The sequence below is a fragment of the Epinephelus fuscoguttatus genome, linkage group LG5 (genome assembly GCF_011397635.1).
Source record: "Epinephelus fuscoguttatus linkage group LG5, E.fuscoguttatus.final_Chr_v1".
Taxonomy (NCBI): Eukaryota; Metazoa; Chordata; class Actinopteri; order Perciformes; family Serranidae; genus Epinephelus; species Epinephelus fuscoguttatus.
This window is the reverse complement of record NC_064756.1, coordinates 12,579,898-12,607,376: the sequence shown is the minus strand read 5'-3', so window position 1 is coordinate 12,607,376 and position 27,479 is coordinate 12,579,898. Positions and strand designations below refer to the sequence as shown.

Genomic DNA, 27,479 nt, shown 5'->3' with positions numbered 1-27,479 from the left:
TGTCGCTAACCAACAGGCTGACGATCACTTTGGTCTTTTGTTGAAAGTGCTCCTCCCCACCCCCTTTTTCCTGTGTTACTCCGCTGTGGCGGAAGTAAGTCGTATCGCTGGGGCCTCATCCTTCCAATGGCGACTGCAAACAGGCTGAATAGAAAGCGGGAGCAACCGTGGAGGGGGTCAGAGCTGTGTAGCCGAAATTAAATAAATATATCCTATTCTCTGTAGTCATAAAGTTAGCCTGAAATTTGTTTCACCTCTCCAAATCACGGCCGATTCAATGGCCAAAAATCGGGACATTTCGCTCCTTGAGTCGGGTAAGCCGCAGAAGTAAACCCCAATTGATAGCTTAATTTACAACGATATCGCTGGTGCTAATTGATATCCCGTCGGCTTTTCTAACGTTTTAATTTCCTCCCTGTTCAATTCCAGAGCTCTATTACTTGATATCTCGTTTTCTAACAACGGGTCCATGTCGGAGAGCGGCTGAGGTGAGCTGGGGTGCTTTGACTAGTACACAGTGTGGTATTTCAAAATAGTTGACTAGCTAGTTTATAATCGAGTCAATCTAATCTGAATCGCCTCTTTTAATCCACTGCAGGTCCTGGCGAGCGAACTAGAGGAATATCAGGTGTGTATCCCCGCTGCCTCTTGCTGCTTGTTAACGGCTAGTTGCTATCCGTTGGTTTAGACTGAGTCTGGGTATAAAACTTGTCCCACTCAGTCGACTTTTTAATACCCCTGTAACGTTACGTCTCACTCCTTTGACATCACCCGTTTTTTCTACTAGCTTAATGTGTACTGGCGTTTTGTGGTGACTCCGCTTTACCAAACTCTGTTTTCCACAGCTCTTACCGGGGAGATTGGACTGGCTGGGTAACGCGCACCCGAGAACATATGAAGATGTGGTGAGATTACACTTAATATCTGTCGCTAAGTTCATTGTCGGCGGTTGTTATTGTCTTGTGACAGGGCTGCTCTCTGTCCATGCTCTGTTCTTGTTTACGCTCTTTGTTCTTTTTCCTGTTGGACGACTGTTGGATTTTCTCAAGCTGGGCTGACTGACAAGGTCACAGCTGGCTCCCACTGACTTAATTTGTCTATGTGAAGTGTACGGTGGCTCAGAAAACTGTATTTGGATTGAGGGTTTAATATTATTTAGCCCCGACTGTTGTACTGCAGAAAGGGTGGGTAGTTCGGCTTCTTGCTACGTCGAGACGGCTCCGCTGGCCAATCAGAGAGCGAGATGCGCTGTCTCTGCGTTATTTTGCATGTGACCTGCGCTCTGATTGGTCCATAAAAAGAGAAAGTTTTGCATAAGAAGCCACGCCTCTCAGGATATGAGTTGAGAAGCACATGAAACCACCAACCCCTGTCAGGTTTTTATTCTGACAAAACCTTTTTAGGCAGGCTGCAGTCCCTGGAATATTACACACAGATAAATACCAATCTGTGTCATGAATATAGTGCATTTTATTCATGTGTGTATATATATATGTGTCAAATCAAGCAATATACCAGAAATGTTGTTTGTTGGTTGCTAGTTTTCATATATGAAATCAGCTTTACCAGACCATAGTCCTACATTATGTAAAATCCTACCACAAAAACAATCACCTGTGTGAAAAGCTATTTTGATTATTCATAAATCATTTTAAGAAGAAACAGAAGAAATTTTTTTCTCACGTTGCTGTCATATACACACATGCAAGAACGGGACCTATACATACATTAAATGGAGAGATGTCAGACCAAGTGGGCTTCCACGCTCCTTACTTGGTCCGTACAGGGACTTTACTCAACTCAAATTTATTTAAAAAGCACATTTAAAAGCAACTCGCATTGCCCAAAGTGCTGTACAAGAGGAAGAAAATACTAAGACACGACATAACTGTCAGGTACACATCTCACACAGGCACACATCAGGGAAAACCACTTCAGGGGGACTTAAACACGTCAATGTTGGAGGTAGATCTGATTGGGAGGGGGATGCTGTTCCACAGTTTGGGGGCAGACACAGCAAAGGCACGATCACCCCTAAACTAATGCCTAGAGCATGGGACAGCCACGAGTTCTAGAATAGGGCGTTAGAAGGTCTGCGATATAGGATGGGTACACAAACAGGAGAACCTTAATGTCAATTCTGAACTTAAACTAGCGGCCCTCCAATTTCCATGCCAAGTCCCCATGGACTGAGCCACTGCTGCCCCGAGATTCTGATTCATTGTTCTCTCTATGAAAATATCATGATACATGGATGTCGATCACAAGTTCTGACAGCTCAAGGTGCCATCTTCAGATTGCTAATCTTGTTTGAGCCCAAATCTATTCAGGTTAGAATTATATTACCTAAACATGAGTGGCCAACCTTTACATTTAAAAATGTTGTTCGACATCTTAGTCTCCTAATCACTTATCAAAATTGTTACTGATTTAAACCTTTGCTTCAGCAGTTATCTGTATTTAATGTCATGTCACTACTCTGTTTTTCTTTGACAGGTCGCAGCCAACAGACATATTGCTCCAGACCATTTGCTACAAATATGTAAGCAGATTGGACCAATTCTTGACAAAGAGGTGCCATCATGTGTCCCAGGTGTACACTCTCTGCTGGGGTCTGGAAAGCAGTCAATGCTTAGGACCTCAAAAGGTACACAGTCTTCAAGATGTTTGTCTGGGGGGTGAAATGTATAATGGGTTTTTTTCTGTGCTCTCCATGTAGTGGACATTTTACATGCCTCTTGCATTGGTAAATACTTTGTTTTACGTAATATAAAGAATAGTTTCTTGGTTTATGCAGTCTCCAGAACTGATACTATTCTCCTCCCACATGCAGCTTGTGATCAGCTGAATCATTCTGTGAACCATTTGTTTTGTTTTTCAGACTGCGACAGTGTACGATGTAATGCTTCATCATATGCAGCCCTTCACCGGGGCAGACCACCAGAGAGGCCTTTGAACTGCAAGAAACCTCCACCCCTAGGTAGGTCTGGCTTCACTCAATATTCCTCTGTTTTGTGTTTTTAAAAGATGAAATGGACAAAACGGATATGCAGGGAACTGGTACATGTACACATGCCTCTCGCCACTAATGCTGCATGTGTGCTGACAAGTCATGTGCATGTTAAAAAGTTTGAAGAATTCAAATTGTCATTTAATCCTGAAGGACTGAGGTTATACGCCACCTGCCCTGTGTTTACCACCATGTAGTTCTCTTTTCCCTGACTGTCCAAATTTTAGTAGAAGACATTTTCTCAGGCTATTGTTGTCAAGTAACAGTTTGGTGGGCTGCCATTACTGAGCCAGATGGGTCGCCTTGACGCAGTCTTTTAAATTGCAGTGCTTGTTGTTCTTGAGAGGACAGTTATATATTGATCACAATTCATCATTTCATCTAGATGTTTGCAGGGAATCATTATTATTTCAATGCTTTACTCGCCCAGTTCTTCAGGATTTTTTCGACAATCCCTCTTTGCTCAGGCATTTATCTTCCACACACTGCTGCAGAAAAATCTTGTTCGGCCTGTTTGCATCAGTATTCTCTATTTAAAACCTGTCTCTCCTCAGGGAAAATGTACACATGTTGGCTTTTTGGATTTTTTCGCTTATTTAAAGAAATGCTGTTGAAGTTACTCAACTGTTGATTAAGCCACATTTTTAGAAGACATGCACAACAAGGAGGCCAATAAAAAGCTTTAAAACAACTTCATTTTGAGGCAGTGAGAACTTAACGCAGATGAAAACAGTATGGATGGTCTTCTTGTTGCTCTGATATTTTGTCGTTACCCATGGCAACAGATACAAACCAGATGTATCAGACTTAGGAGCAGCAGTGATATTGTTATTGTTTAGAGATGAGGATGGCAGGTTTTTTCTCATGCTGTTGACTTTAAATCAAATTTATGTGACCAACACGGTGCATTTAAAAAGAGAAATAAAGCAAGTTAGTGAGAGGGACAAACTGAACTAAAGCCTAACTGTTTTTGGTGCTGGCTCTAGAGGTTTTAAGGTTTATTCGAAGATGATGTATTTACATGCTCAGTTAAGCCCAAGTATAACAGCCTCTTTTATTTTTCTGCTTTTTATTTCATCTCATTATATTAATGCCCCTCCACTCCCGAGGGCTACACCACGAAGCAAGTTCGAGAAAGTCAGACTTTCTTTGCCTTAGCTGGCTTGACAAACCCTGAAGCCCCAGTCAGAGATAACAGGTACCACACTGGTGGTTATCAGTTGTGTATGTTAACTCTGGCTTTGTTCTTTGGGCCCTGTGCGCACATCCAAAAGGTTATACTATGCGTTTAGTGCGTCATTTGACTTCTCTACCGTACAAAATGGATCATTCACATGCTGCCTACTTCCACCTTTGAACAATATAGAAAAGTACAGCAAAAAGCAGCACAGTTGCTCCAGTTATTGCAAGGGAGGAATGCTGGTTGTATGAATTCAAAAGTTTATCTATTTATTTTGCCACTCTTGTTTATTTCTATTTCTAAGTGTAAAGACATTATCCAGAGTGGTATGTTATGTTTTGAGGGAATGACACCATATTTCATACGCAAGTAAACGTCATCCTGATTACTAAAGAAGTGAACTATTAATGTGTGATACCTGTGGTTTTATAGAAGGCTTCTTTGAGAGCCAGCTCGGGCAAGTGGCCAGACAATACTACAAACATATTTAGTAGTTCAGTGAGAGTAAGAACAGCCTCATGAAAATCAGCACACAGTATTCCTACTCTGATTTTCTGCATCACCAGCTACACGCACTTAGGTTCTCGGGTAACGGGATGCATAGAGTTTGCACAGCTGTATTTGCATAGCTTTGTTCAGTGGCATTACTAATATACGGATCAACAAGTTTGCATATATAATGTATTCCCTCAGCTGAGATTCTTTATTGATCATAGATATGTAAGGACCAGCCAGCCTGGGGTTCCCTGTTAGCACACTTGTTAGAGCGTACACCCCATTTAGTCCATGAGTCCTTTGCAGTGGCTGGGGTTTGATTAACACGTTTGTTGCATGTCATCCCCTCTTTCCTGTCTACGTTCAGCTGATACTATCTAATAAAGGCAAAAAAACAGCCCAAAAGATAATCTGAAAAAGAAAAAGGGAAAGCCACCAGATTGATTCAGTCTCTTAACACTTTCTCCCTCCCAAGAGAAACTTCCTTTCGGTCCGAAACACTAAACATAACCTGTTTTGGAGCAGGTTAGGTGTGCAGCACAAGTTACCATGGTGATTTAGCAGGGTTAAACAAGAGCCACCTTTTGTGAAATTGAAAACTCTGACTTTAGGCCCAACATACCTCGCTGACCCACTAATCTTGCTTCGTGGTACACCCCTCCACCCACAATAAAGTAAATGTATCCCACATCCACTGTGTTTGTTTTGATCCCCGTCTTGTTGCAGCCCTGTAATTTCATCACGATCTTTATTCTGATGATTGGCGTCTTATCATCAACAGTGAAGGTCTGTCGAGGAAGAGAGCTGACGGGAGTGCAGCGCTTCAGCTCCATCAATCCTGTCAGCAACTATGAGCACATGCGGCTGCATAGGCGGATCCTGGGGCATCTGTCTGCAGTGTACTGTATTGCATTTGATCGCACTGGTCTCAGGATCTTCACAGTAAGAACTTGTCATCATACCTCCCTACTCGAAAATGAACCCATATTTAATGTGCAGTGATAATGGGGATTTTAGTTCTGCTTATGCTCCTCTGAAGCACTAATTAGCATAGTGGGAAAACAATGCAAATTTGATTACATCACATTTACACACTCCACTACCGATGACTGTACATACTTGATGTCGTTATGATCAGATCTTAGATTTTAAGTGCTACGCCATGTGAATACACCCCAGGCTTGTCTTCTAATGTATACTAAAGTAGAATATTAAAGATTATGTTGGTATTTTTCTTTGTCAGGGCTCAGATGACTGTTTGGTGAAGATTTGGTCTTCGTTTGATGGAAGGCTTCATTCGACGTTGCGTGGACACTCTGCAGAGATCACAGACCTGGCGGTTAATTATGAGAACACGCTCATTGCCGCAGGAAGCTGTGACAAGACCATCCGTGTGTGGTGCCTTCGTACCTGTGCCCCTGTGGCAGTGCTGCAGGGGCACAGTGGATCCATTACCTCCCTACAGGTAAACAGATCAATGTCATGATGATATGCCGGCTTTTTAAGAATGGGGTTGTCCCGTGTCTCAAAAGACGAATTGAAGCAGGTTCCTTTTTCCATACAAAAGTGATTTATAATCATTTGAATGTGATTAGGATAATCCCCTTGCTCTGGGCATGCTAAATTGTCTACATGACCTCAGCAAAATTAAGCAACTGTCGAGAAATTACTGCCATCCAAGCAAAGGAGCAAGAATCATGAATACCTTTTTTTGTATTTTGAGTATTTGCAACCATAACAGCTCTCATAATTCCACTGTTAGACACTTTTATTGTACTCAACCTCATAATGCAGTACTATTTCTGGGATGTAGGGCTTACTAAGTATGTTCACATTAAAGCTTTAAGTTAAAGAAAGAAAAAAATTGAGTCTTAGAGTTAACGCAAATTCATCTTTTCCTCCTTCTACCTATGACGGAATTAGTTTGTGTAATGGAGCAGAGGCTTGAAACGTTGGGTGGCAGTATACGTTTGCGCTGCAATGATTCTGCCTGAAATAAAACAAAAAGAGGAGGTGGTAGCAGGTCTGGCAAAGTCTTGTTTTATACTAAAAATATGTTTCCACCAGCCTTCATTGTATCTTCTCTTTATTGCTATGACAACTTGCCTCAGCCAAATGTAAAAACATTTTTGCAGATGCACAGGATGTTGAGTGAGTGGGAACATACTGTTACCATTAATGTGTGTGCTCTGGTCTGGTTGTCTACAGTAATTGTGCATGTGTGTTAATATTTAACCCTCCATGTAGAATACATGTTCTGATGTTAATATAATCTGAGTAATTCAGGTGCCTGACCTGTGAATGTCTTGTGTTTTCAGTTCTCACCATTTGCCAAGGGCTCCAAACGTTACATGCTGTCCACTGGAACTGATGCTACTGTCTGCTTCTGGCAGTGGGATGTCAACAACATCAACTTTAGGTGAGTGCTGCTTTAAATGGCTATATAAGCATGTTTGAAATGGTTCACGGATATTTCGTTGTAGTACTTAAAGGTTCTGCTTGTGACATTCTGAGCATTAACATAGCAGAAAACCTTTATTTGCTATGTAAAGATATATTGGAGCCATCATGTCTAAAGAGAAAGAATCAAGTCATGCTCAGTGTGTGTGTTGCAATCCAAGGTTCTCTGTAGTTTTTTGTTGTCAGCTGGTCTGGCAGCGTGTGCATGTATGTATCTGGCTAGCTCATGGACACTGCTTTACACAGTGCTCAGGTAGCATATCGCTGATATCAGGATGGTGATGTCGCTGATGCGTAGCGCCCACCCTCAGGTTCCCCCCTGGTTTAACACCGTTAGCTCTGTCAGCAATGTTGCCATCATTTAGCGCTGTTTATGGAGTTAGCATTGTTAGCTGCTAGCCATTAGCTGAGTCACCTCCATGTTGGGAACCATGGACAAACAAATCGTATATTCTGATTTTGACAGAGCCCCTTTAAAAAAGTTAATAAGAATACTTAAGTGTTCATGTGAATGTTTCTCATAGGTTTCATGTGGTCAGTTATGAGGAAATGTAATTTTAAAAGTCTCCCCTGCAAAGGAGCAGAGATTAGGATTAGTGTATTATGGATTCAAGGAGACATTTGCATTGCTGATATCAGTTGATTGTATGTCAGTTGAACTGGCAAGGCTGATGTGCTGACTGAGGTTAAACACTCCAGGGGTTTCTTAAATCTCACCTGCGCAAGTTGTTCTGCTTTTGTTGTTGTATTTCTGATATTGTTGTATTTTCTGAGGATATTTTGTGCAAATTAACCTTAAAATGGTAGCTGGATACGAGGGTGTTTTTTGGGAATCGGCTATAGGCCCACAGCAAATACTGGAAGGCGAGCCATACTGGGTTGACAGCCATTTTTGTCTTCCAACACTGACTAGTTTATTGGTACCATAGACCCTCAATATAGCTGCATTTCAGTTATTTGCATTGGGATGGAAGTTTTCTGTTATCTCATTTAAAGAGCCTGCTTTGACTTGCGAGCATCTACTTGTAAAAGCAACCAGGTAAAATTTTACATAAATGAACTGTTGAGACATTAAGAGATACTTGAATTATGTTTTTTTAAGTGGTGTCTGTTTTTCTCAAAGTACGTTGATGAGTCTAATTTGACAAAGGAATGTTGGACCAGTATCTTGAGTGTTTTTCACACCTGTCTGAAGTTGAAATGCCAGTCAGATTAGGTGAAACCTTTCAGCTGTTTTGTTGACAGATGGGCCAACAAGTAAACACAGCTATAAAGAGTATGGCTGTCAATACGCATGTGTCAAGACAATTCTTTAATATTTAAGTAAGATATGTATTATCTTTATGGTTATTATTTATTTAAAATAGAAAAAAGATTTTACAGTTTAAATTTCTGATGTAGAACAATCACTGCTCCACCCATCTTGGTCTTGGCAAGGTGCTGGAAATGTCAGTTAGTCTAAACTGGTATAAAATATTTCAACACGCTTACATCTAAAACAATCAGACATCTTTAAAAACAAACAAAAAAAAGGCATTCAAATATTGTGGATTTTTAACTATGTGTTCTTATGTAATTTTTTCTGTCAGTAAAATGCACTTTTTCTGTCAGTTCAATATAGTCACTTGTCTTGTTTTTAAAATCAGTAACATTTTCTCTTCTATTCTTCAAGTGATCGGCCACATAAATTTACTGAGCGGCCAAGGCCAGGAGTTCAGACTGTGTGCTCCTCATTCAGTCCAGGTAATTTGTCACTTTAGGTCGACTGTAACATTGAATGTTAATAGTGTTTGTGTTGAAAGAACCTGTACGTATGCAACTTCATGTGCATAGAGTTCTCAGAATTATCATCTAGCTAACATAGAGTTATAACATACATCTGATTTAATTTTTCAGGTGGGATGTTCTTAGCAACAGGAAGTACTGATGATGTCATCAGAATATATTACTTGGGAGGCGGGAGTCCAGAGAAGGTATCAGAGCTTCACGAGCACACGGTGAGCACCCCCTCAAAAGCCAAACTCTGATGTACAAAGTGTTGCGTACAGGGAACACATTGACTCTCAGCTGGATTATCTGGTTCAGCTCATCAAACATTCAGCAGGTATATTACTCAGTTACTGATGATCGCTCGCAATGTTTCTGCTCTCTGTCCAGGACAAAGTTGATAGCATCCAATTTTGCCACTCAGGTGAAAGGTATGGAAGAATCTTTGCTCATCATCACTCTTTTTTCATAGTAACTACAGTGATTTAAAAGTAACCATGTATAAAGTGATGGTGCAAGCTGTTTGGTGCTGTCTTGTCTCAGGTTTGTGAGTGGAAGTCGAGATGGAACAGCACGGATCTGGAAGCTCCATCTGCGGCAGCAGTGGAGGTGCATCCTGCTGAACATGTCTGCCACTCTTCCAGGGTAAGGAGCATTTTGTTGTACACCAGTAGGGCTGGGTATTGGTACTCGATACCTTTTAAAGTATGAACAATAGTATCAAAATGTCTTCAGCCAGATAAAACATACATTTAATCCTCTTTGCACCGAAGGTCTGATCCCGTATCGTCCTGACTCCTGGATCAGCCAACTTTCTGTCGTTTCCTCCCAGCAAACAGTATGTTAAACGTCTGCCCAGTTAGCATGAGCTAGCGCAGCAACAGCAGCTAGCATCCAACACCAAGCCATTAAACAGTCCTGAACACTGAAACCGCTTGATTCTGTCGTAAAACCCGTAAATAACTGTTGGGTAACTTTAGCCATGTGCTAAAAGTTAGCCTTGTCACTGTGTCTGTGCACAGCCGGATGGACTCACAACTGAACTGTCCCTGGTGTCTAGCTCACACTCCAGCCGCACCTATAGCCCATACAGAGCTGGCAGCTTAGCGTGCCGAGATACCACCAAAATGTTTGAAAGACTATGTCTATACTACACACCACTCCAGTCACATTATGGGTGTTGTATGAAGTACTTGAATCACTTTAAGGGAACTGGCATTGGTACTAGTGTGGATTCTTTATGTAGATTCCTCAGATGTGTCCTCAGTATTTGTGTGTCTCTCTCAAATAAACAAAAGGGTGTTCACTGTATAGGCAACAGGATATGCATGATCAAGATTCTTATTCGCTGTAAGAAGTATCTGGATGATTTGCTAAATTAAGCGCAATCATTTGCTCCCCTGGCTGCCTCAAAGAGCTGTCAGAGCATGTACATGTAAACCAGGTGCTGCTGATGTCAGCTGAGGAATCCATTTACCAAATGTTTTATTTGTTCAGTTGTCAGATTGTGTAAGTCTTTGCGCTGCCTTCTCACCTGTTTGTGAAGCAGTCGTTAACAGATTTTGAAGACTTTACCTCACTACTATCTAAGGACTGAACAATATTACTTTGTTCTGTGCAGCATTATTTCTAGATGACTTCTGATAGCTGAAAACCTTTTGAGTGCTGATGCAAAGGATGATTTTTGGGTCCTCTGTGTTGTAGCTTTCTAGGAAAACATTTTTCTGGACAGTTTGTTCAGTGTCACACTTAAATGGCTCCAAAGATACATTCACTATCATTTAATGTAGTCAAAAAATGTTGTGTTTACCACCCAGAGCTTATCTGTCTTCCCTGAGAGGAACTATAAAGGATCCTCACTGGTAGTTTTTATAACTGGCCTGTCTGCCAAAACTATTTTCACAAGTAACACTCAATCACAAAAGTACAAGAACATTTTTCAGAGCTGTTATATCACCATATTCAGTAGATGTATCAAATTTGGTACTATGTGTTAAGTTAGAATCACGTAGTTTTTTGTTTAGGAAGTCACACTTGGATCACACTGAATGCAACCAGTCTGTTCGATGTTACAGATCTGTGAAAGAGAAAAGAGAAGTTACAAAGGGAACAGGCAGCAACATGCATATTGCCTCAGAAAAGAAAGGGAAATTTGTGGATGAATTTATTTCTAGAAATGCAGCATTAGATACAGGCTACCCATGGTTTTTGTCACTTGTGTAACATACAATGTGTGTATATTATTTCAGTGTTGAACCAATGAGTGAAGAGGAAACCTACTTCAAACCCAAAGTTACCATGGTAGCGTGGGATCGCCATGATAATACAGTCATCACGGCTGTTAACAACCATCTCCTCAAAGTGTGGAACTCCTACACAGGACAGCTGCTACATATCCTTAAAGTAAGCGTGCCTAATGTTGTGTTGATATGGAAGTCAAGTGGATATCACAACCAACCTCAACAAATAGAGACTAACTTTGAACGTTGTTTTCAGGGCCATGAGGCTGAGGTGTTTGTCCTGGAGCCGCACCCTTTTGACCCCAGGATCATCCTGTCTGCTGGCCACGATGGGAATGTCTTCATATGGGATCTGCTGCGAGGGACGAACACACAGCACTACTTCAACATGGTACGCTGACACTGAGCACCGTCAGAGCATGGCATTCAAATTCTGGTTAACAAAACTGAAACTGTTCTGCATCATAATGAACAAACAATACTCATTAAGAGACTCGCAATAATACACAACATGACAAAGACAGCAGTATGTATAGTAAAACAGACTTAGTTTAGTATGTGTTTGTCATCAGTTTACCTCAGCGTCACACTGTGCACCTTCAAGTGTTTGCCATCCTGTAACTGTCATTTCTCCTCAGTCTGCTGCTTCATTTTTTGCAGTGCTTTTCAGTTGTTTTGTTCACCTCCTATCTGTTTGTGTGCTGTTCGACTGCTCAATTATTGTGTATTTTTTGTTCTCTCTGCATAAATTGGGTAAGAGTAGGCAGCAAAAAATGAAAAAAAAACCCAAAACATGTAAGAAAGTTTGTTTCTCAACTGACAAGTTCTGTACCTGCCTGAGTGATTTTCGTGTTTCTCATCCAGATTGAGGGCCAGGGTCACGGAGCCGTTTTCGACTGTAAATTCACCCCTGATGGCCATCGTTTCGCCTGCACAGACTCCCATGGCCATCTGCTCATCTTTGGCTTCGGCAGTTCCAAGCCATATGAGAAGGCAAGGATAAATCTCACATCTTGCATTTACATTTCTACACAAACAATCCATCACTGTAGCCGGTTGAAAACTACAGTAACACCATTTTTCACTTGATAAATACACAGTATTTTCATTCTCCAGATAAGGAACATTGTTATAGACTTGAATCCAAACATTTTCAAAGCTCACTGTATAGCTAACTGTATAAGAGCTTGTGAATCTTCCTACATGACATGAATACAGTAAGAGCTGCAGGCTGAAGCCGAATCTTAAACTCAAACCTCCGTCTTTCCCCTGGTCTCCACACAGCTTCCAGACCAGGTGTTCTTCCACACAGACTACCGACCGTTGATCCGGGACACCAACGGCTTTGTGCTGGACGAACAGACACAGCAGGCACCCCATCTCATGCCCCCACCCTTCTTGGTGGACGTGGATGGAAACCCCCATCCACCAAGGTAGACTTGACCTTCTATCAGTCACACAGCAGCCATACAGTCTTCAAGGGTGAATTTTCAGTCCATGCTAGTTCTCAAAGCCATGAAAAACAATACTAGGCAGGATAGTTCAGTTAAAATGCTGGTCAGCTGTGGTGTATATAAAATATCTTGATGAACTCATTCAGTGTTTAAACATCTTTTAAATGTCTACTTGATTTTCAGGTATCAGCGTCTCGTCCCAGGCCGGGAGAACATCGCTGCTGAGCATCTAGTTCCTCAGCTGGGATACGTAGCCACAAGTAAGACTGGAAGCAACCACACGCAGGTCTTAACTTGACCCTATCTGGCTAGTTTACAGTGGGAAAGTTATGTTTTGATGTATAAATCACACTGGCTTTATCAGTCATCTTGATTTAAAAACATTTCAACCATATGTTTCCTGCTACAACGTCGTGACAAGCCGCTGCAAGTGTGTGACCAGTGTGAACCTCTGTTACCAACCTGTTCAGGTGATGGCGAGGTTGTGGAGCAAGTGATCAGCCAGCAGACTGCAGAGCACGATGAGGGTGCAATAAGACGCAGCAGCCTTTTGGATGAAGCCATCCGAAATCTTCAAGCGCAGCAGGACCGGCAGAACCAGCCAGGGACGGAGGCAGCTCCGGGGGCTGCAGCAGAACCACAAGGGCAAGCTGAGGCACAGGGCCCAGCCCTGGCACCAGCACCAAGCACACCACGCAGAGGTATCAATACGCCACCAGTGTTCTGTTGGATTGTTTAAGCTGACGTATTGATTTATTGAGCTGTTGGAGGCTCGCTGTCCTCATTAACTGAAGGTTAACATTTTTTATTTTCCTACATTGCAGTGTCTGTGAATGATCGAGCAGATGTGCAGTCACCCCCCAATGTGGGTCTGCGCCGCAGCGGACAGGTGGAGGGTGTTCGGCAGATGCACCAGAATGCTCCTCGCAGCCAGATGGCCACAGAGAGAGACCTGCAGGCCTGGAGACGCAGGGTGGTGGTGCCTGAGATAGCACCCAGCAGCTACAGGTATCTGAGATAGCAATATTAGCTTTACCATTTGAAGCTGAAGACATAGGATGTGTGTGACAAGACATGTCTGTACTTTTATGTTGTTATTAAACTGTTTTCTCATAAAAAAAAATCCATACAATTTTCAGAGAATCAGGTGCGGATCCTGTCCAGAGTTAACCTTTCATATATGTAGCACACAACAGGAGATAGTCCGTGTCAGATGTGCTCCCACATATTGAAAATACTCTGTTAAGTCTAGGCGAGGGGGGCGCCTGGGGAGTGTGTGCTGAAGGCAGCACACGGCACAATTAAGTATGTTGTAGAAGTCACAGTGTTTGGCTTATGTAGATCCCAACGTCAGCCCTTACCAACAGAAGTCTCTCCAGTTCGACATTTTCATCGGCATCTTCGTGTGAATGACCCTTCCTCTTCACCCTTGGATGTTAATTTTCTTCTGGTTTTCATGCCAGCCACATGATAGAAACATCATGAACACACCCACTTGCTTGCTTTGAATTCTCCAGACAGTGACCTGCTCTATTCTCACATGGGCTCAATCAGACATTGCACAGACTTTGTATCAGGGAGCTGGCTGGCAGGGTTAGAGTTTGTTAAATGAAATGTCCAGTACAACTAGGATTGCAGCTGTGCACTGTAAAACCATATACAGTGGTAGGAAAATTGATGGTTATGATACTATCTGTATTTGCTTGTTTACGGTTTGGGGAAAAAATTCAACAGGCTGGAGAATCTCACCTGTGCGTGAGCATTGCCTTTCCTCGTCCTTTTTAGACATTCTTTCATTAAAAATAATTAATTCCCGTTTCAGTTATAATAGTGTCCAACTAAAAACACCCCTTTATTTTCATTTAAGAGTCATTGTGTGAACATGACCGTAAAACCATTATGGTACCGTAAAAATCTCATACCATTGCAAACCTAAATCCAACTGATTCGGACATTGTGTTCTCACATACAGCTCCTCTGGGTGATGTCTAAATAAGCTCAGGGGTGGAGTGCATGTGTAAAAGGGGCATTAGACTTTCTAAGAAGCAAAATTGATTTTTTTTTTTTTTTAATTGGCTTTTTGCCTTTATTGACAGGATAGAAGGTGAAATGGGGAGACAGAGAGAGAGTGGGGACTGACATGCAGCAAAGGGCCGCAGCGAGGCCGTGGCCCCGGTACATGGGGCGCCGGAACTATCCACTACGCTACCGACGCCCCAAAATTGATTATTTTTATAATGAAATATCAGATCAGTATTTAAATAACATCTAACAGAATTCATCATGTTAAACATTAATGTAAAAAATGCAGGCTGTCTAAACTCACCCATCAAACAACAGAGAGTGTTGTACTTACCTGATGAGATTTTACAGCATTTATTTTGCTTTTTTTTTTTTTTTTTTTTAATATCCCTCTTGAATTTGAAAACATCATGGAAATTGTCTTTCAGGGACCAGGAGGACATTCGAACAACCAGAGGAGATGAGGAGGTGGCTCTGTACAACGCAAAGAAGAGACGCATTATCTACAGCAGCTGTCGAGTGGGTTGCTTTTTGCTTTGCCTCAGTGTAGAAAGTCTTAAATGGCACTTTGAAAAATGGTTTGTGTACCAGTGTTTTGTGGATAGTCATCCAACAGTATGTACTGTATTTGCATTTAAGAGCATATTTGTTATGTGTTGGATGGTATAAAGATACTATATACACTTTATACATATATATATATATATATATATATATTATCTTTTATATGCCTTCTATAGGATTGTTTATTTAAAATCAGAGATTGAAGTGATTGTTGGAATTGTTCTTATTTTTTCTTTGTTCACAACTGTTCTGTACAAATCTTTGCACTGGTGTTGAGTCAGCCCCATCTGTTCCCTCAGGATGATTCAGATGAAGAGCCTCCCACTGCGAAGCGAGCGCACGGCCGCGGTGATGCGCTGGAGCTCCTCGACTTGTCATGTGAAGAGGGAGAGGAGACTGCGAGTTCAGAGGTGCACTCTGAGGTACTGCAGTCTCTGCTCTCCTGTGACTTTGGTTAAGTGTTATTTACAAGCACTTGTGGTCTTTTGGGGGGACTTAAAGTTATATTCTGTTTTATTTTTAATCTGTTCAGGACAATGAACTGGATGGCAGTGACATTGACTCATCCAATGATGAGGAAGAGTGGAACAGTGACAGCTCGAGGTATAATCACATACTATTGGAAAGTCGTCCTCAGAATTTGTTTGAACTTGTTTAGGGTACCAGTTGTCCTTAAACTAAATTTTTTTGACGGACAGAAAAGCATTGACTTTCATGTTAACGCTTTGTGTTACTCCTTTGTGTCATCTTAGGTGGTACTCTCCACCCATCTGGTACCCCAAGCAGGTTAAAACAAATTACTGATCTCAGATTTCTGCCTGTTTTCATATATGTAACTTAAAACTGTGATTACAATTGCTTCTGATTGGACAGCCACACATCCAGCGAGTACTCAGACTGGACAGCAGACGCTGGCATCAACCTGCAGCCCTCCACCCCCTTGTCGTCACGGAAACGAGTGCAGCGCAGACTCAGCAGCTCTGAAGAGGAGGAGGAGGAGAATGAGGAAGAGGAGGAGAAGCAGCAGAGTGACGAGGAAGAAAAAGCTGGCGAGGAAAGAGCTGGCAAGAAAAGCAAAGAGAAGTCCAAGAAAGCAAAGAACAAGCCGCCCAGGGTGAGTTGGTGTACACAGCACTATCCTACCTGATCCTGATGTGAATTCTGACTGGTTAATCATGTCCAGATTTTTATAATGATGAATTCTGTAACAAATAGGATTAAACAGGTTCATATTCACACATTTAATGTGTTATATCTTGGTGCTCCAATCAGCGTCCAAAGGTGCGACCATCCATCAACAGAGAAGTGTCCAATGAGTTCAGACCCTCACCATGGATCACTGATGTCATTCCCAGGAAGTCTCCTTTTGTTCCACAAATGGGCGATGAGGTAGGTACATTAGACATTATGAGAGGCACTTCACAGAACCATGATTTCTTTAGTTGGATTGTCCAAAGATTTTTGTATTTAACAGAAACAGAAGAATTGTAAAAAAGAATGTAAAAACATGCAGACAAGTTCATCATATCAGGCAGGCTGCAAAGTTTGAAAGATTTAGAAAATAGTTTATTTAGATGTTAGTAATAATGACAGTAGGGATTATTCTTAAATATAAAGCTACTGTACAGATGTAGTCTAAATACTTATAGGAAATGTTGTGGTGGTTTAATAGAGCGTCGTCAGCACCATCCTGTTTCTTATCATGTAGAAAATGTACTTTCTAAGCTCTGAATCTCTCTGTGTCCGTCAGGTGATCTACTTTCGGCAGGGACACGAGGCCTACGTTGAGGCAGTGAGCCGTAGTGAACTGTACCCCATCAACTTAGACAAACAGCCCTGGAAGAAAATGGAGCTGCGGGTAAGACTAATACTAATAAGATGATAAATTTGTTTGGGAAAATACACAGAATTCTGAGGAACATAATTAACAAAATCATCATGAAAACGCTAAACAATAAGGTGATTAACGATAGAAGGAGAAATCTTGGATACAAATTCCTGTTTGTTTTTTATTGTTATAAATGTAGGCACTTTTTCACTCTATTATTTTTTGTTTGGTTTTCAAATGTGTAAATTCAAACCCTGCTGTATATTTTCTAGGACCAAGAGTTTGTTAAGATTACTGGGATCAAATATGAAGTCTGCCCTCCGACACTCTGCTGTCTGAAGCTGACGCTTATCGACCACGGCACTGGCAAAATATCAGACAAGTCGTTTTCTGTCAAGTAAGCAGCTCAGTTTCATTCACCAGCTCTCTGTTGAGAAACACATTACGTATCGTTGCAGTTCTAACATGAAGGTGGCATTTGAAGTAAATGTGCATATATATACACATCGTGGTTATGATTCCAAAACATATGGTCAATGCCTACAATAACAATTATGAGGATAAAAGTCAGTTTTTGGTTTTTGACATGCTGGCTGAATTTCCGTTCCTATAGTTTGTCTTATTAAATCAGCAGAATTAAGCATCAGTTTCATAACGACAAAATCTTGAGTGTTTATTTTACTGTTGTCTGATCTCTCCTGCAGGTATCACGACATGCCAGATGTGATAGATTTCCTTGTTTTGAGGCAAAGTTATGATGAAGCACTCCGTAGAAACTGGCAACCAAGTAAGTTTCGCACCTCATTAGGAAAGTTAAATTAAGTATTATCCTCTGTGTATCTGTTTCATCAATTTAAAAAACAAAAGGAAGTAGGTTTGGGCAGTAGAAATCCTAACAGTATGATTTTCAGTATCGTCAAACCTCTTAATTTAACTATATGGAGCTGTAGTGCACAGCATGCGCTACCAGAGGTCAGTCTGTACTGGTGGAACAAGCGACAAATACTGTCATGCTGTATTACCCTGGTGAAATGACAGGAAGACTAGGAGAATGGTGCTCCCCAGCAGAGACTTAATTCACTTTGTCACCATTTCAGAGCGACTAATAATCACTCTTGAGGGGAGCACTCTTCCATTGTGAGGATTATTCTTAAATACCGTGTTGCCACTTCTCAGTGGAGGCGCTGATGAATGATGTTTTGTTGCCTTTCAAATGATTCATCAGTGCAGCCTCTTGACGCATGCTGTGGATTTTTCCTCCTCCTCCTCCTCCTCCTAAATTGGTTATCATGCTCTCCTGTGCAGACGACCGGTTTCGCTCAGTGATAGACGACGCCTGGTGGTTTGGGACCATCGTCTGTCAGGAACCCTACCAGCCAGAATATGCTGACAGTCTCTTCCAGTGCTTCAAAGTCAGGTAGGGAAACGCACATTACTGTGACAGGGCAGCTTGAGATGTGGTGGTTGTGCTCCAGCACCAATTCTGAATATCAGCTAGTTTCTGGGACATGTGCTTTTGATACTGTCATTGTTAGGAAGCGAAGCTTGGACGCTGTCTCGCCATACAGGAGTGAGGGAAGTTAGTAGCTGACAGTTGTAGATTGTCTGCCTCTCGAGACCGCCACAAAGGCAACAAGGAGTGAATACAATCGACTTTTTTCCCCAAAACTGTATTTAATGTTGACTGTTACATCTTTATTTTTTTAGTAAATCTAGACCTATTTTTACAGTGAGCACTGCATATCCAGTCTAGGACTAATCTGTCCCCTGGTGGTTATTAAGAGGCATGACAGTGTCATTTCATTCTTGTTTTGATAGTAACATTTATTACTAGATTTAACTGAAACAAACTCAAATAATCTTTTCTGATGACCGTATCATATTAGTCTGAACTACAACAATATAAGGTGGCACTTTAAAGTGCGATAGTTGACTTTGGCAACACTTGTTTTTGTGTCAGATGGGACAACGGGGAGACGGAGAAACTGAGCCCTTGGGATGTGGAGCCCATTCCAGATGATGGTAATTAAGACGTCTCACCAGCTTATTGCTGTCACATCGGCACATAAACACTGTACTGGTGTCTACTCACAAAGCGGGGTTAATGGGGTGTAATTGCATATTGAACGAATCTGTCTGCCGTGCAGCCCAGCAGCCAGAGACAGAAGGAGGTGGCATCCCTGTGACTGCAGATGAGATGAGTGAGCTGATGTACAAACCTCTGCCTGGGGAGTGGGGGGAGAGGAGCAGGGACGCGGAGTGTGAACGCATCGTCGCCGGCATCGATCAGCTCATCACCGTTGGTGTGTATGCATAAACAGGCTCTTGTTTGCTCTCGTTCACACACTTCCTCTTTCGCATGTCTGGTCTGGGTTCTCTCACATCACGGCAGGCTGGAAATTAACTTTTTCACTGCCTACTGTGGCGGGCAAGTTTTTGTTTTGTCTGCCACTCAGATATTTTATCTGTCACTTCTGAAATGTCTGCACCAAATGTGACCTTTAATGTAAAGAGCTTTATTCAATCATTAACATATTTACACAAAAAACATCACATGAAGGGTAAATTCCAGTGTTTGATTTACACCGTGGGTTTTGGGGGAGCCCTGTTTTTGGGTGGGAGGGGGTGGAAGGATACTGTACACATACACGCTTAAATCAATCAATACATTTCAATTCATCCTGACGACTTGACAACTTCACTGCTGATTTCTCCTCTGCTCCACTTGCCAACAACTGTCTGCTCTGAGCACATTCATTGTCACTTTCTTTCTCGCTCAAGCACACACTCACGACGCACTGAGCTGCTCCTTTAAATAAAAGTGCTGCGCGAGTCAGTGAAGTTGATACAGTAACAAGTGGGAGTGTATGTGTGTCTGCATGTCTTTTATTAATGTTTATTGGTTAGAACTCAGTGAACTTCAGTTCTCAGCCAGAACAATTAAGGCTCTACAGCCAATAGCGTTGCCTTTAGATAACTGTTGCAAGCTACTTTGAAATGTGTATTTTTATTGTGGGTTTTCCCTCTCCATCAAAGTGGCGATGGCGTGCTGATTTTTCCTGCCGCTGCCAACAGTTTACCTGCATTTGCTGGGTTGCAGGTGCTATTTTCAGACCCTGCATCAGGGTTGTTGGAGCCACAAACACCATTTGTATTTGTTTTGATTCATGTTTAACTGACAGTGACTAGATGTAAATACGCACTAGAACTGGTAGCACAGGTCATAATAATAGGTAAGGTGCAGGTGATGAGCAGCAGGTGTGCGACAGGGTAAGCAAACCGTTTTTTGACCGTGAAGTGTGGTAGCTTGTAGCGTGGAAACTAAAATTGATGAATGGAAATGTTGCCCAGAACACACGTCCGAAAAGTTTTCTACAAGAGTTTCAGCTTCTTTGACTGAAAGAATTTCCTCCCAGTCATACTCGCCCACCTTCCCCTGTGTTTCTGCTACAGAGATTGCAGCTCCTTTCTCTGGTCCTGTGGATTTAATCCAGTATCCTACCTACTGCACTGTGATCGCCTATCCTACTGACCTTGGCACCATCAGACTGCGACTCATAAACAGATTCTACAGGTCAGTTCCACCAGTCTTTCCTCCCTCCATGTACATGATAATGCAGCAGACAGTCGACCCAGCCCTGTCTCAGAAATGTTTTGTACAATTTATGAAGACACTGTGTATTTAATCACATCTGGTGATCCACAGGCGCCTATCAGCATTAATTTGGGACGCCAGGTATATTGCACATAACGCCCGCACTTTCAATGAGCCAAGGAGCAAGATCGCCCACTCTGCAAAGATCATCACAAATGTCCTTCAGAAGTTTGTCAAGTACGTTTTACTTATTTGTCTTTTTAGATGCTGATACCCAAATTATAGGAACAGTGTCATTCAAATAAACTGCACACTGTGTTGACACATTCTTCCTCCTTCCTCAGTAATCCAAGCTGCACAGATATCATGGAGATTTACAATGCTGTCGAAGAAATGGACGATGATGATGAGGTGAGTGGCAAAATTAAAACAGCTTTAGTCACTAGTGTTATATTTTTTTAATATCATGCACTGCTGACCAGTGAATGTGTGCAAATAGAGTGGATGATACGGAAAGGTGCCCGTAGGAAGTTACAATTGCTAGTTAGGAAGTTTGTTTTCCATTTTTAGTCCTATATCTAATTGTCACCTTTGCATTTGAGAAAGTAACAATCAGTTAATAATCAGATTCATGTAATTCACATTTGATAACTGCCTACAGGAAGAGGATACAGAAGCACCGGGAACATCCTCTGGACACAGACTGCGTCAGGTAAACAGATAACATAAAAGCTTACATACAAAGGACTTTGACATTATATAAAAAACAAGCGAGCACAAATAAAGAATGAACAATCACTGGCTGATTAGACTGTGTATTAGATCATCAGTGCTGCCACTCTGAAGCATGTAATTATTTTTGGTAGGATTTGGTAGCAGATTGACTATTAATGATTCAACAGCAGCAGCTGGCATGCATTACATGTCATGACAAGTTCCTCTCTTTCTCTTTGATATTTGCAGCGCTCTGTTGAGGTGGTGCCCGACAGAGACGCCTGGAAGGAGCAGTGCAAGAATCTGCTCAACTACATATTTGAGTGTGAGGACTCTGAACCCTTCAGACAGCCTGTGGACCCTCAGAACTATCCAGTAAGTTCACACCACAAACTAAGAGCATGCTGTCAACATTACGCCAGTGAAATATGTTTTGTGTCCCGTTGTTATGATTTAGACTTAATCTTCATCACGTTTTATGTGTTTGTGCAGGATTACCATGACATCATTGATACACCAATGGACTTTGGCACAGTGAAAAGGACCCTGGGGGAAGACCGCTATGATAACCCTGTGGAGCTGTGCAAAGACACCCGGCTAATATTTGCCAATGCTAAAGCGTACACACCCAATAAACGCTCCAAGGTAAGAGGAGTAATTAAAGCTTGTGGAAGAAATGTCAGGACACAGTCGTATAAATGTAATGGCTGGAGTTCATCTAATAAAAATCATCCTTGGGTTCAGATTTTGTAATGAAACATTATTGCATTTTATGTATTTTTTTTTGTGCTCAGGGTCTTTTTTATTGATATGTTAAGTCATACAAAATGCAATAAATCACAGATACAGTTGGATAAACACAAAATAGTCCCATGTTTTTGCCACCCACAGAGGCACATCATTATATTGTACCATTTAGTTATCAAACCCAATCAATTTCATAAATAATCACATGTAAAAATTGTAGGTGAGACAAAAAATAAAATAAAATAAATACAGCAAAAAAAGATAAAAAATAATTGAGAAGTAATAGTTAGACCCTGAAAATAAAATAAAAAGCTACAAATAAAAAAATATATAAGGGGTCAGCAGTAGAAAACTGGTGTCCATTTTTTCTGTAGAGATTAAAAATAGTTGCCATATCGCAGAAAATTTCTGAGCGCACCCTCTTGTAGAATAACAACTTTTCTCTAATGTCAAAAAATGAATAAGGTCATTAAACCATAGTTAAAAGGTTAGTGGGAATTTTGTCTTCCATTTAATCAGCATGTCGTTTAGCTGTGAGAGACATTTTTGGCATCTAAGATGTGTGTCTTGTGGAGCGACCCCACATACTGCCATTTTATGTATATTTTGACTTTTGTGTTTATGTTTTAGCTTCTCTGACTCACCTTTCCTGCTCCGTTCTAGATTTACAGTATGACCTTGCGGCTCTCTGCCTTCTTCGAGGAGCACATCAGATCAATCATATCTGAGTACAAAACTGCCATCAAGAGCAGCGACAGGCTCCGCCGCAGTCAGAGGTTCCGCAAGAAAATGCAGCAGCAGGATCAGTCCAATGCCACATCAAGGTCTGTTTGAGTTACAGAGCACAAATGTTTAACAAGAATCTGACTGGAAGTGGTTCAGGTGTAAATAGTCAGAGCAGGCCACAATATTTCGGGTTTGGGGCGTATATGATGGCACATTTGCACGTTGCCTTTTCATGTCTGATGGAAAAACTGCATTTTTCTTTTTCTCAAGTCACAAGAGAGCTGCTGTAAAAACTCAGGAAAAAGTGGAATCGACGTCAGTGACCAAATCTACCTCAGCCAAAGTGTCTGTTCCTGAGAGAGCCAGGAGGAGTCGAAGCAGCAGCTCAGGTCACAGCTCCTCGGACGACGACTCCGGCTCCAAAGCTGCTTCATCAACACCAGGTACGAAAGGATCTTTGCCTCACAGTAGGTTCTTTACCAGTAGCTGTATCGTGGGATGGCTTACAGCAGTGCCATGACATATTCTCTCACCTACGTCAGAGTTATTATGGAAGCAGATTAACATTTTAAGCTTTGTTTAACATGATAAGTTTACTTCCCCTAGTTAGATGCGAAGTAAAAACATTTCAGAAAACTCTGCAATAACTTGTGAAGTCTGAAGTTGTTGGACTTTAATTACTTGTCACTGAATTGTGTTGCGTTAAATGGAGCCTGTAATGTCATTGTAGGAATCAGTTTGAATCTTGATGTGTTCTAATGAACGAGCTCCTCTCTGTTCCCGCCTCAGTGGTGAAATGAACTGCTCACTGAAATCAGGAAAACAGAGTCATCGTACATTTCACAGATTGCGAAGTAGTTCTCTTAACAGGCTTTTAGCAGATTAATTTGGAGGGCTGCAATTCCAGTTCTCTGGCTCCGGTTCATTTTGAGTTTAAATGCATTTATTGTACGTCGATGCGGAAAAAGATGTCTGCCAAATTAAATGTAATGTTTAATGTGTCATTTTTTAAAATTTTATTTCAGAGTCTGACAGTGAGAGCGAGCTGAGTGAGTCAGAGGAGGAGAAACGCCCTGGTTCCTCAAGGCACGCTCAACTCCGACAGAAAGCAAGAGTTACGAGAAGCAACTGTGCCAAGCAGAGAAAAAAAGGTCGGGATTTAAGTGTTTGTTTTTAAAATCCAGTTTTCAATCACGCCTTAATAAATTTGGGGGTTGTAATCAGAATAAGAGGAAAAAGTACATGTGTATTGTTATTGTCAGTTGCAGACAGTGATAGTGAAGAAGAGGATGAAGACGAGGAAGAATATGACAGTGAAGGTGAAGATGGAGAGGACGGAGGGATGTCCTCCCAGTCTTCAGGTCGTCGCTACCCCAGCAGGAGTAAGAACAGCAGGAGCACACGGCTGACCAGAAACAGCGCTGGCGCTGACAGGAAGCGCTCAGGTAAACGCTACAACTATCTTCAGCCTTAAATGCTGCAAATCCCAAAATCCACCTGCCAATATGTTAAACATTCTTCTGCACGGCATGTTTTCAGAGGGCAGAGCGGAGGTGAACGGTCACAGCAGCAGGTCGTCTCGCAGGGAGAGACGTCACCAGCAGGACTCAGACAGAGCCACGTCCCCGGGCTCTGACAGGGAAGAAGAAGAGGAAATCACAGGTCGCAGGTCACTCAAGAGAAAGACGGCGAGGGCAGCTGTGAACAAAATTAAACTACTGGAAGCGTCAGATGAGGACTACGAGGAGGAGGAGACGGAAGAGAAGCCAAGGAGGAGCAGCAGTCGCCTCCGCCAACCAGTCCGGACCAGCAAACGCACCGCAGTGATCCAGAGCAGCTCAGATTCTGAGGAAGAGCCGTCAAGACGGGGTATGCACAACTTCTCCTCTGTACTTTTATCAATGAATCCTTAATTTAACCGTGACGATGAAATTCACAAAGAGTTGGACACAGATACAATGCTCTTAGATCTTGTCCTCTAAATACTTAGTACTACTACTCACAGGATATGTTTTGCTGAGTTCTACCCTTGCTTATCTTTCTAGCGTCTCGGAAAACAAAGGAATCAGGTGGCGAATCGAAGGACGAGGAGGATGGCAATGACAGTGATGCTTCATCTTCCTCCCAGAATCAGCAGAACGGAGACACGAGGTCCAACAAACAGAAGAAATCAAGACAAGCTGCTAAGCCTAAGGGAAATGGTGAGAAATGTTCTCAATAGTCATCATTAGTTTCTGGTTTCTAGTTGCCACCTGCTTGGAATTGTGATAAAAGTATCTCTAATCAGTTGGATTTTCCCCTCCTTTCTTCTGTAGATACTTTGTCCCATGTGAACGGCCACAGCGCAAAACATCACAAGTCTGACAGCAACTCTGAGCAAGAGGAAGCTGCAGAGGAGAGCTCTGGAGAAGCTGAAGTTTCTGTGCCTCAGAAACCCTCTCGAAGCACAGCAATCACTCCAGCCAGGAAAAAGAGGATTACAAGTGAGGAGGAAGAGGAGGAGGTAGAGGACACTGAACACAGGACCACACGACGTAAACTTCCTGTCAGCTCCGATGAAGAGGACAAGGACCACAGTTCTCAGAAACACCCACACCAAAATGGAAGAAATGTGGAGGAAGCAATCCACAAGGACTCTAAGAAGAAGTTAAAAGTCTCACCGTCAAAAAGCCAAGACAAACAAAAATCTGCCTCAACTAATGAACTGGATGGTGCTGAATCAGAGGAACACAGTGATTCCCCAAAGAGAGCCAGCCCACGCAAGAAAAGACTGAAAAAAGATGAAGATAGTGAAGTAGAAAGCAATCACTCCAGTGAAGAATATGAGGTTGAAACCAAGTCGAAGAGGCCAACAAGAAACAAGACAAAATCTAAACGGCCTCGTGACAACACCTCCGTTTCAGAGAGTTCTGAGCAGGAGTACAAACCCAAGAGGAAGTCGAGGAGGAAATGCTCCACTGGCTCATCAGACGAAGAGTCGGACAATTCAGACAACACATTTAACAGACGACTGAACCTTCGAGCCCTACCAAAAAAGAAATACATCAGTGACAACTCTCTCTCTGAGGAAGACTCTGCGTCTGCAAGCCAGCGTAAACGGGGAAACAGTGACAAAAAAGCCACAGCATCAAGGGAAGACAGGTATAATAAGAGAGAGTCTAACAGGACCTCTCCCACTGAAGCCAGGAATCAGCTGTCTTCCACCAGAAAACGTATTTACACCTCAGACTCTGAAGATGCGGAGGAGGGCGGGGAGAAAGAGCCAGTGTCCAAGAACAATAAAAAGTCAGGCTCCACAAAGCGTCCCAAAAGGGAATCCAAACAAGAGGAAGGTAACGGCAACAAGGAAGACACCTCTTCCAAATCTGATTCCAGCGAAGAGGTGGAGGAGGAAGATGCTGGTTGTTCAAGGAGCAGGAAGAAGAATGCGAGGCGGCCAAAACACAAACAAAAGGAAAGCTACAGCAGCAGCAATCACAGTTCTGACTCAGAAAGCGAGCATTCGTCTTCAGCCTCTGAAAACTCGTTTGCCAGCTCAGGGTCCCGCAGCAGTCCAAAGAGGAGAAGTCACAGACGGTCTGGGGTCGGTGACAGGACTGCCAGCCGTCAGCTAAGGCAGCGCCGTCAGCGGCCTGCCTCGGAGGAGGATGATGACGACGACAGCGATGTGTCGTACAGCAAACCACAGCGAAAATCACGGGTGAACACTCGTAACCGTGGAAAGCGGACAGTAAATTATCACGACAGCGAATAAAGGACGTAGCGGCTGGAACTGTAGAGGATAGACGGAGAAGGACATTAACTGGAGACCTTTAAAGACACTTGATGGCCACGTTATGGTAGTAGCACTGGAGTCCTCGAGAGAAAATGCTGTGAATCTGTTTCATTCAGGGATATTTATATTTTCTATGAAAAACATGTTTATAGATGTAATACAAATTCAAGCATTTGAACTGCTGGTTTTCACAAGGATACAGAGCAAAACGCCACCTCCCATACTGCTTGTTGTGATTTGGCCAGCAGAGTAACCATTCTGGGGAATCTTGTCAGCTTGGGTGCTATCTAATATACCTCTGTTTAATCAAGCATATTGCTGGCTTGCACTAAGATACACTGTAATGAGGTATTTCATACACTAGTTTTGCATTAGAAACTCAGGGGTCAACTAAGTTTACTGTAGTCTCAGACATGCAGTTGTTTTTTGAGCTAAGGCAAAGGACAAGAAACAATTCCAGGTCGGCAGATGTCCAAGCACACTCACTGGGACAAAACAAATCCATGTTTAGACTTTTGACAACAGCACTCCTTTGTAAATCCACACACTTAATGCTTGACTGTATTATAAGTTGATATGAGCCAAATGAACAAATACGAATTCTTTCCCCTGTACCATTTCATTTTTTTTTATTAGTTTTGTGTTGTATTCTAGTGAATAGATGTAAATATGTGATTGAAAATCCATTGACAGGTTTGGCGATCAGTCAGTAGCAAAATCTTTATTTAAATTTGAGCTTCTTTTTTTTTTTTTTTTTTTTTTTTACATTTTTCTTTTTTTAACATTTAAAACCATTGTCTTGCCATATGTCACAAATTGGTACTTTTTTGCCAAGTACAAGTAACCCAAAGTACTTATTGCAAAATAACTGTGATTTCTCATATTGGGAAGACCTTTTTATT

The 27,479-nt window shown here is 42.0% G+C and overlaps 1 protein-coding gene across 3 annotated transcripts; it reads left to right on the top strand.

Moving 5' to 3' along the window:
* The first annotated feature begins 89 nt into the window (after positions 1-89).
* brwd1 (bromodomain and WD repeat domain containing 1) lies at positions 90-27,341 on the top strand. 3 transcript variants are annotated; one of them, XM_049577299.1, is made up of 44 exons: positions 90-314; positions 430-488; positions 599-628; positions 846-905; positions 2,497-2,647; positions 2,882-2,980; positions 5,467-5,627; positions 5,929-6,150; positions 7,004-7,104; positions 8,818-8,888; positions 9,042-9,142; positions 9,303-9,343; positions 9,456-9,557; positions 11,162-11,315; positions 11,409-11,543; positions 12,017-12,145; positions 12,437-12,585; positions 12,790-12,866; positions 13,077-13,307; positions 13,431-13,614; positions 15,057-15,147; positions 15,492-15,614; positions 15,725-15,795; positions 16,066-16,306; positions 16,465-16,581; positions 16,943-17,050; positions 17,293-17,417; positions 17,725-17,807; positions 18,326-18,437; positions 18,981-19,042; positions 19,168-19,323; positions 20,474-20,594; positions 20,727-20,852; positions 20,960-21,026; positions 21,277-21,327; positions 21,579-21,704; positions 21,822-21,974; positions 22,740-22,900; positions 23,073-23,245; positions 23,828-23,953; positions 24,071-24,247; positions 24,342-24,671; positions 24,848-25,003; positions 25,118-27,341. In XM_049577299.1, exons 1-44 carry the CDS (start codon positions 278-280, stop codon positions 26,554-26,556), a joined length of 6,789 nt encoding a protein of 2,262 aa, XP_049433256.1. In that variant the 5' UTR covers positions 90-277; the 3' UTR covers positions 26,557-27,341. The 3 variants fall into 3 exon arrangements, 2 of the variants coding, with proteins under 2 accessions (XP_049433256.1, XP_049433255.1); XM_049577298.1 differs by having other exon boundaries at positions 24,065-24,247; XR_007449453.1 differs by lacking the exons at positions 19,168-19,323; positions 20,474-20,594; positions 20,727-20,852; ... (9 more) ...; positions 24,848-25,003; positions 25,118-27,341 and having other exon boundaries at positions 18,246-18,437.
* The last annotated feature ends 138 nt before the right edge of the window (positions 27,342-27,479 follow it).

Excerpts from the sequence above, each read along its gene's own strand:
- brwd1 (XM_049577298.1), top strand. The coding sequence starts at position 278 with ATGGCCAAAAATCGGGACATTTCGCTCCTTGAGTCGG. Across the intron at positions 18,438-18,980 it reads TTCCAGTGCTTCAAAGTCAG|ATGGGACAACGGGGAGACGG; the intron begins GTAGGGAAACGC and ends TTTTTGTGTCAG. Across the intron at positions 19,324-20,473 it reads CGATCAGCTCATCACCGTTG|AGATTGCAGCTCCTTTCTCT; the intron begins GTGTGTATGCAT and ends TTTCTGCTACAG.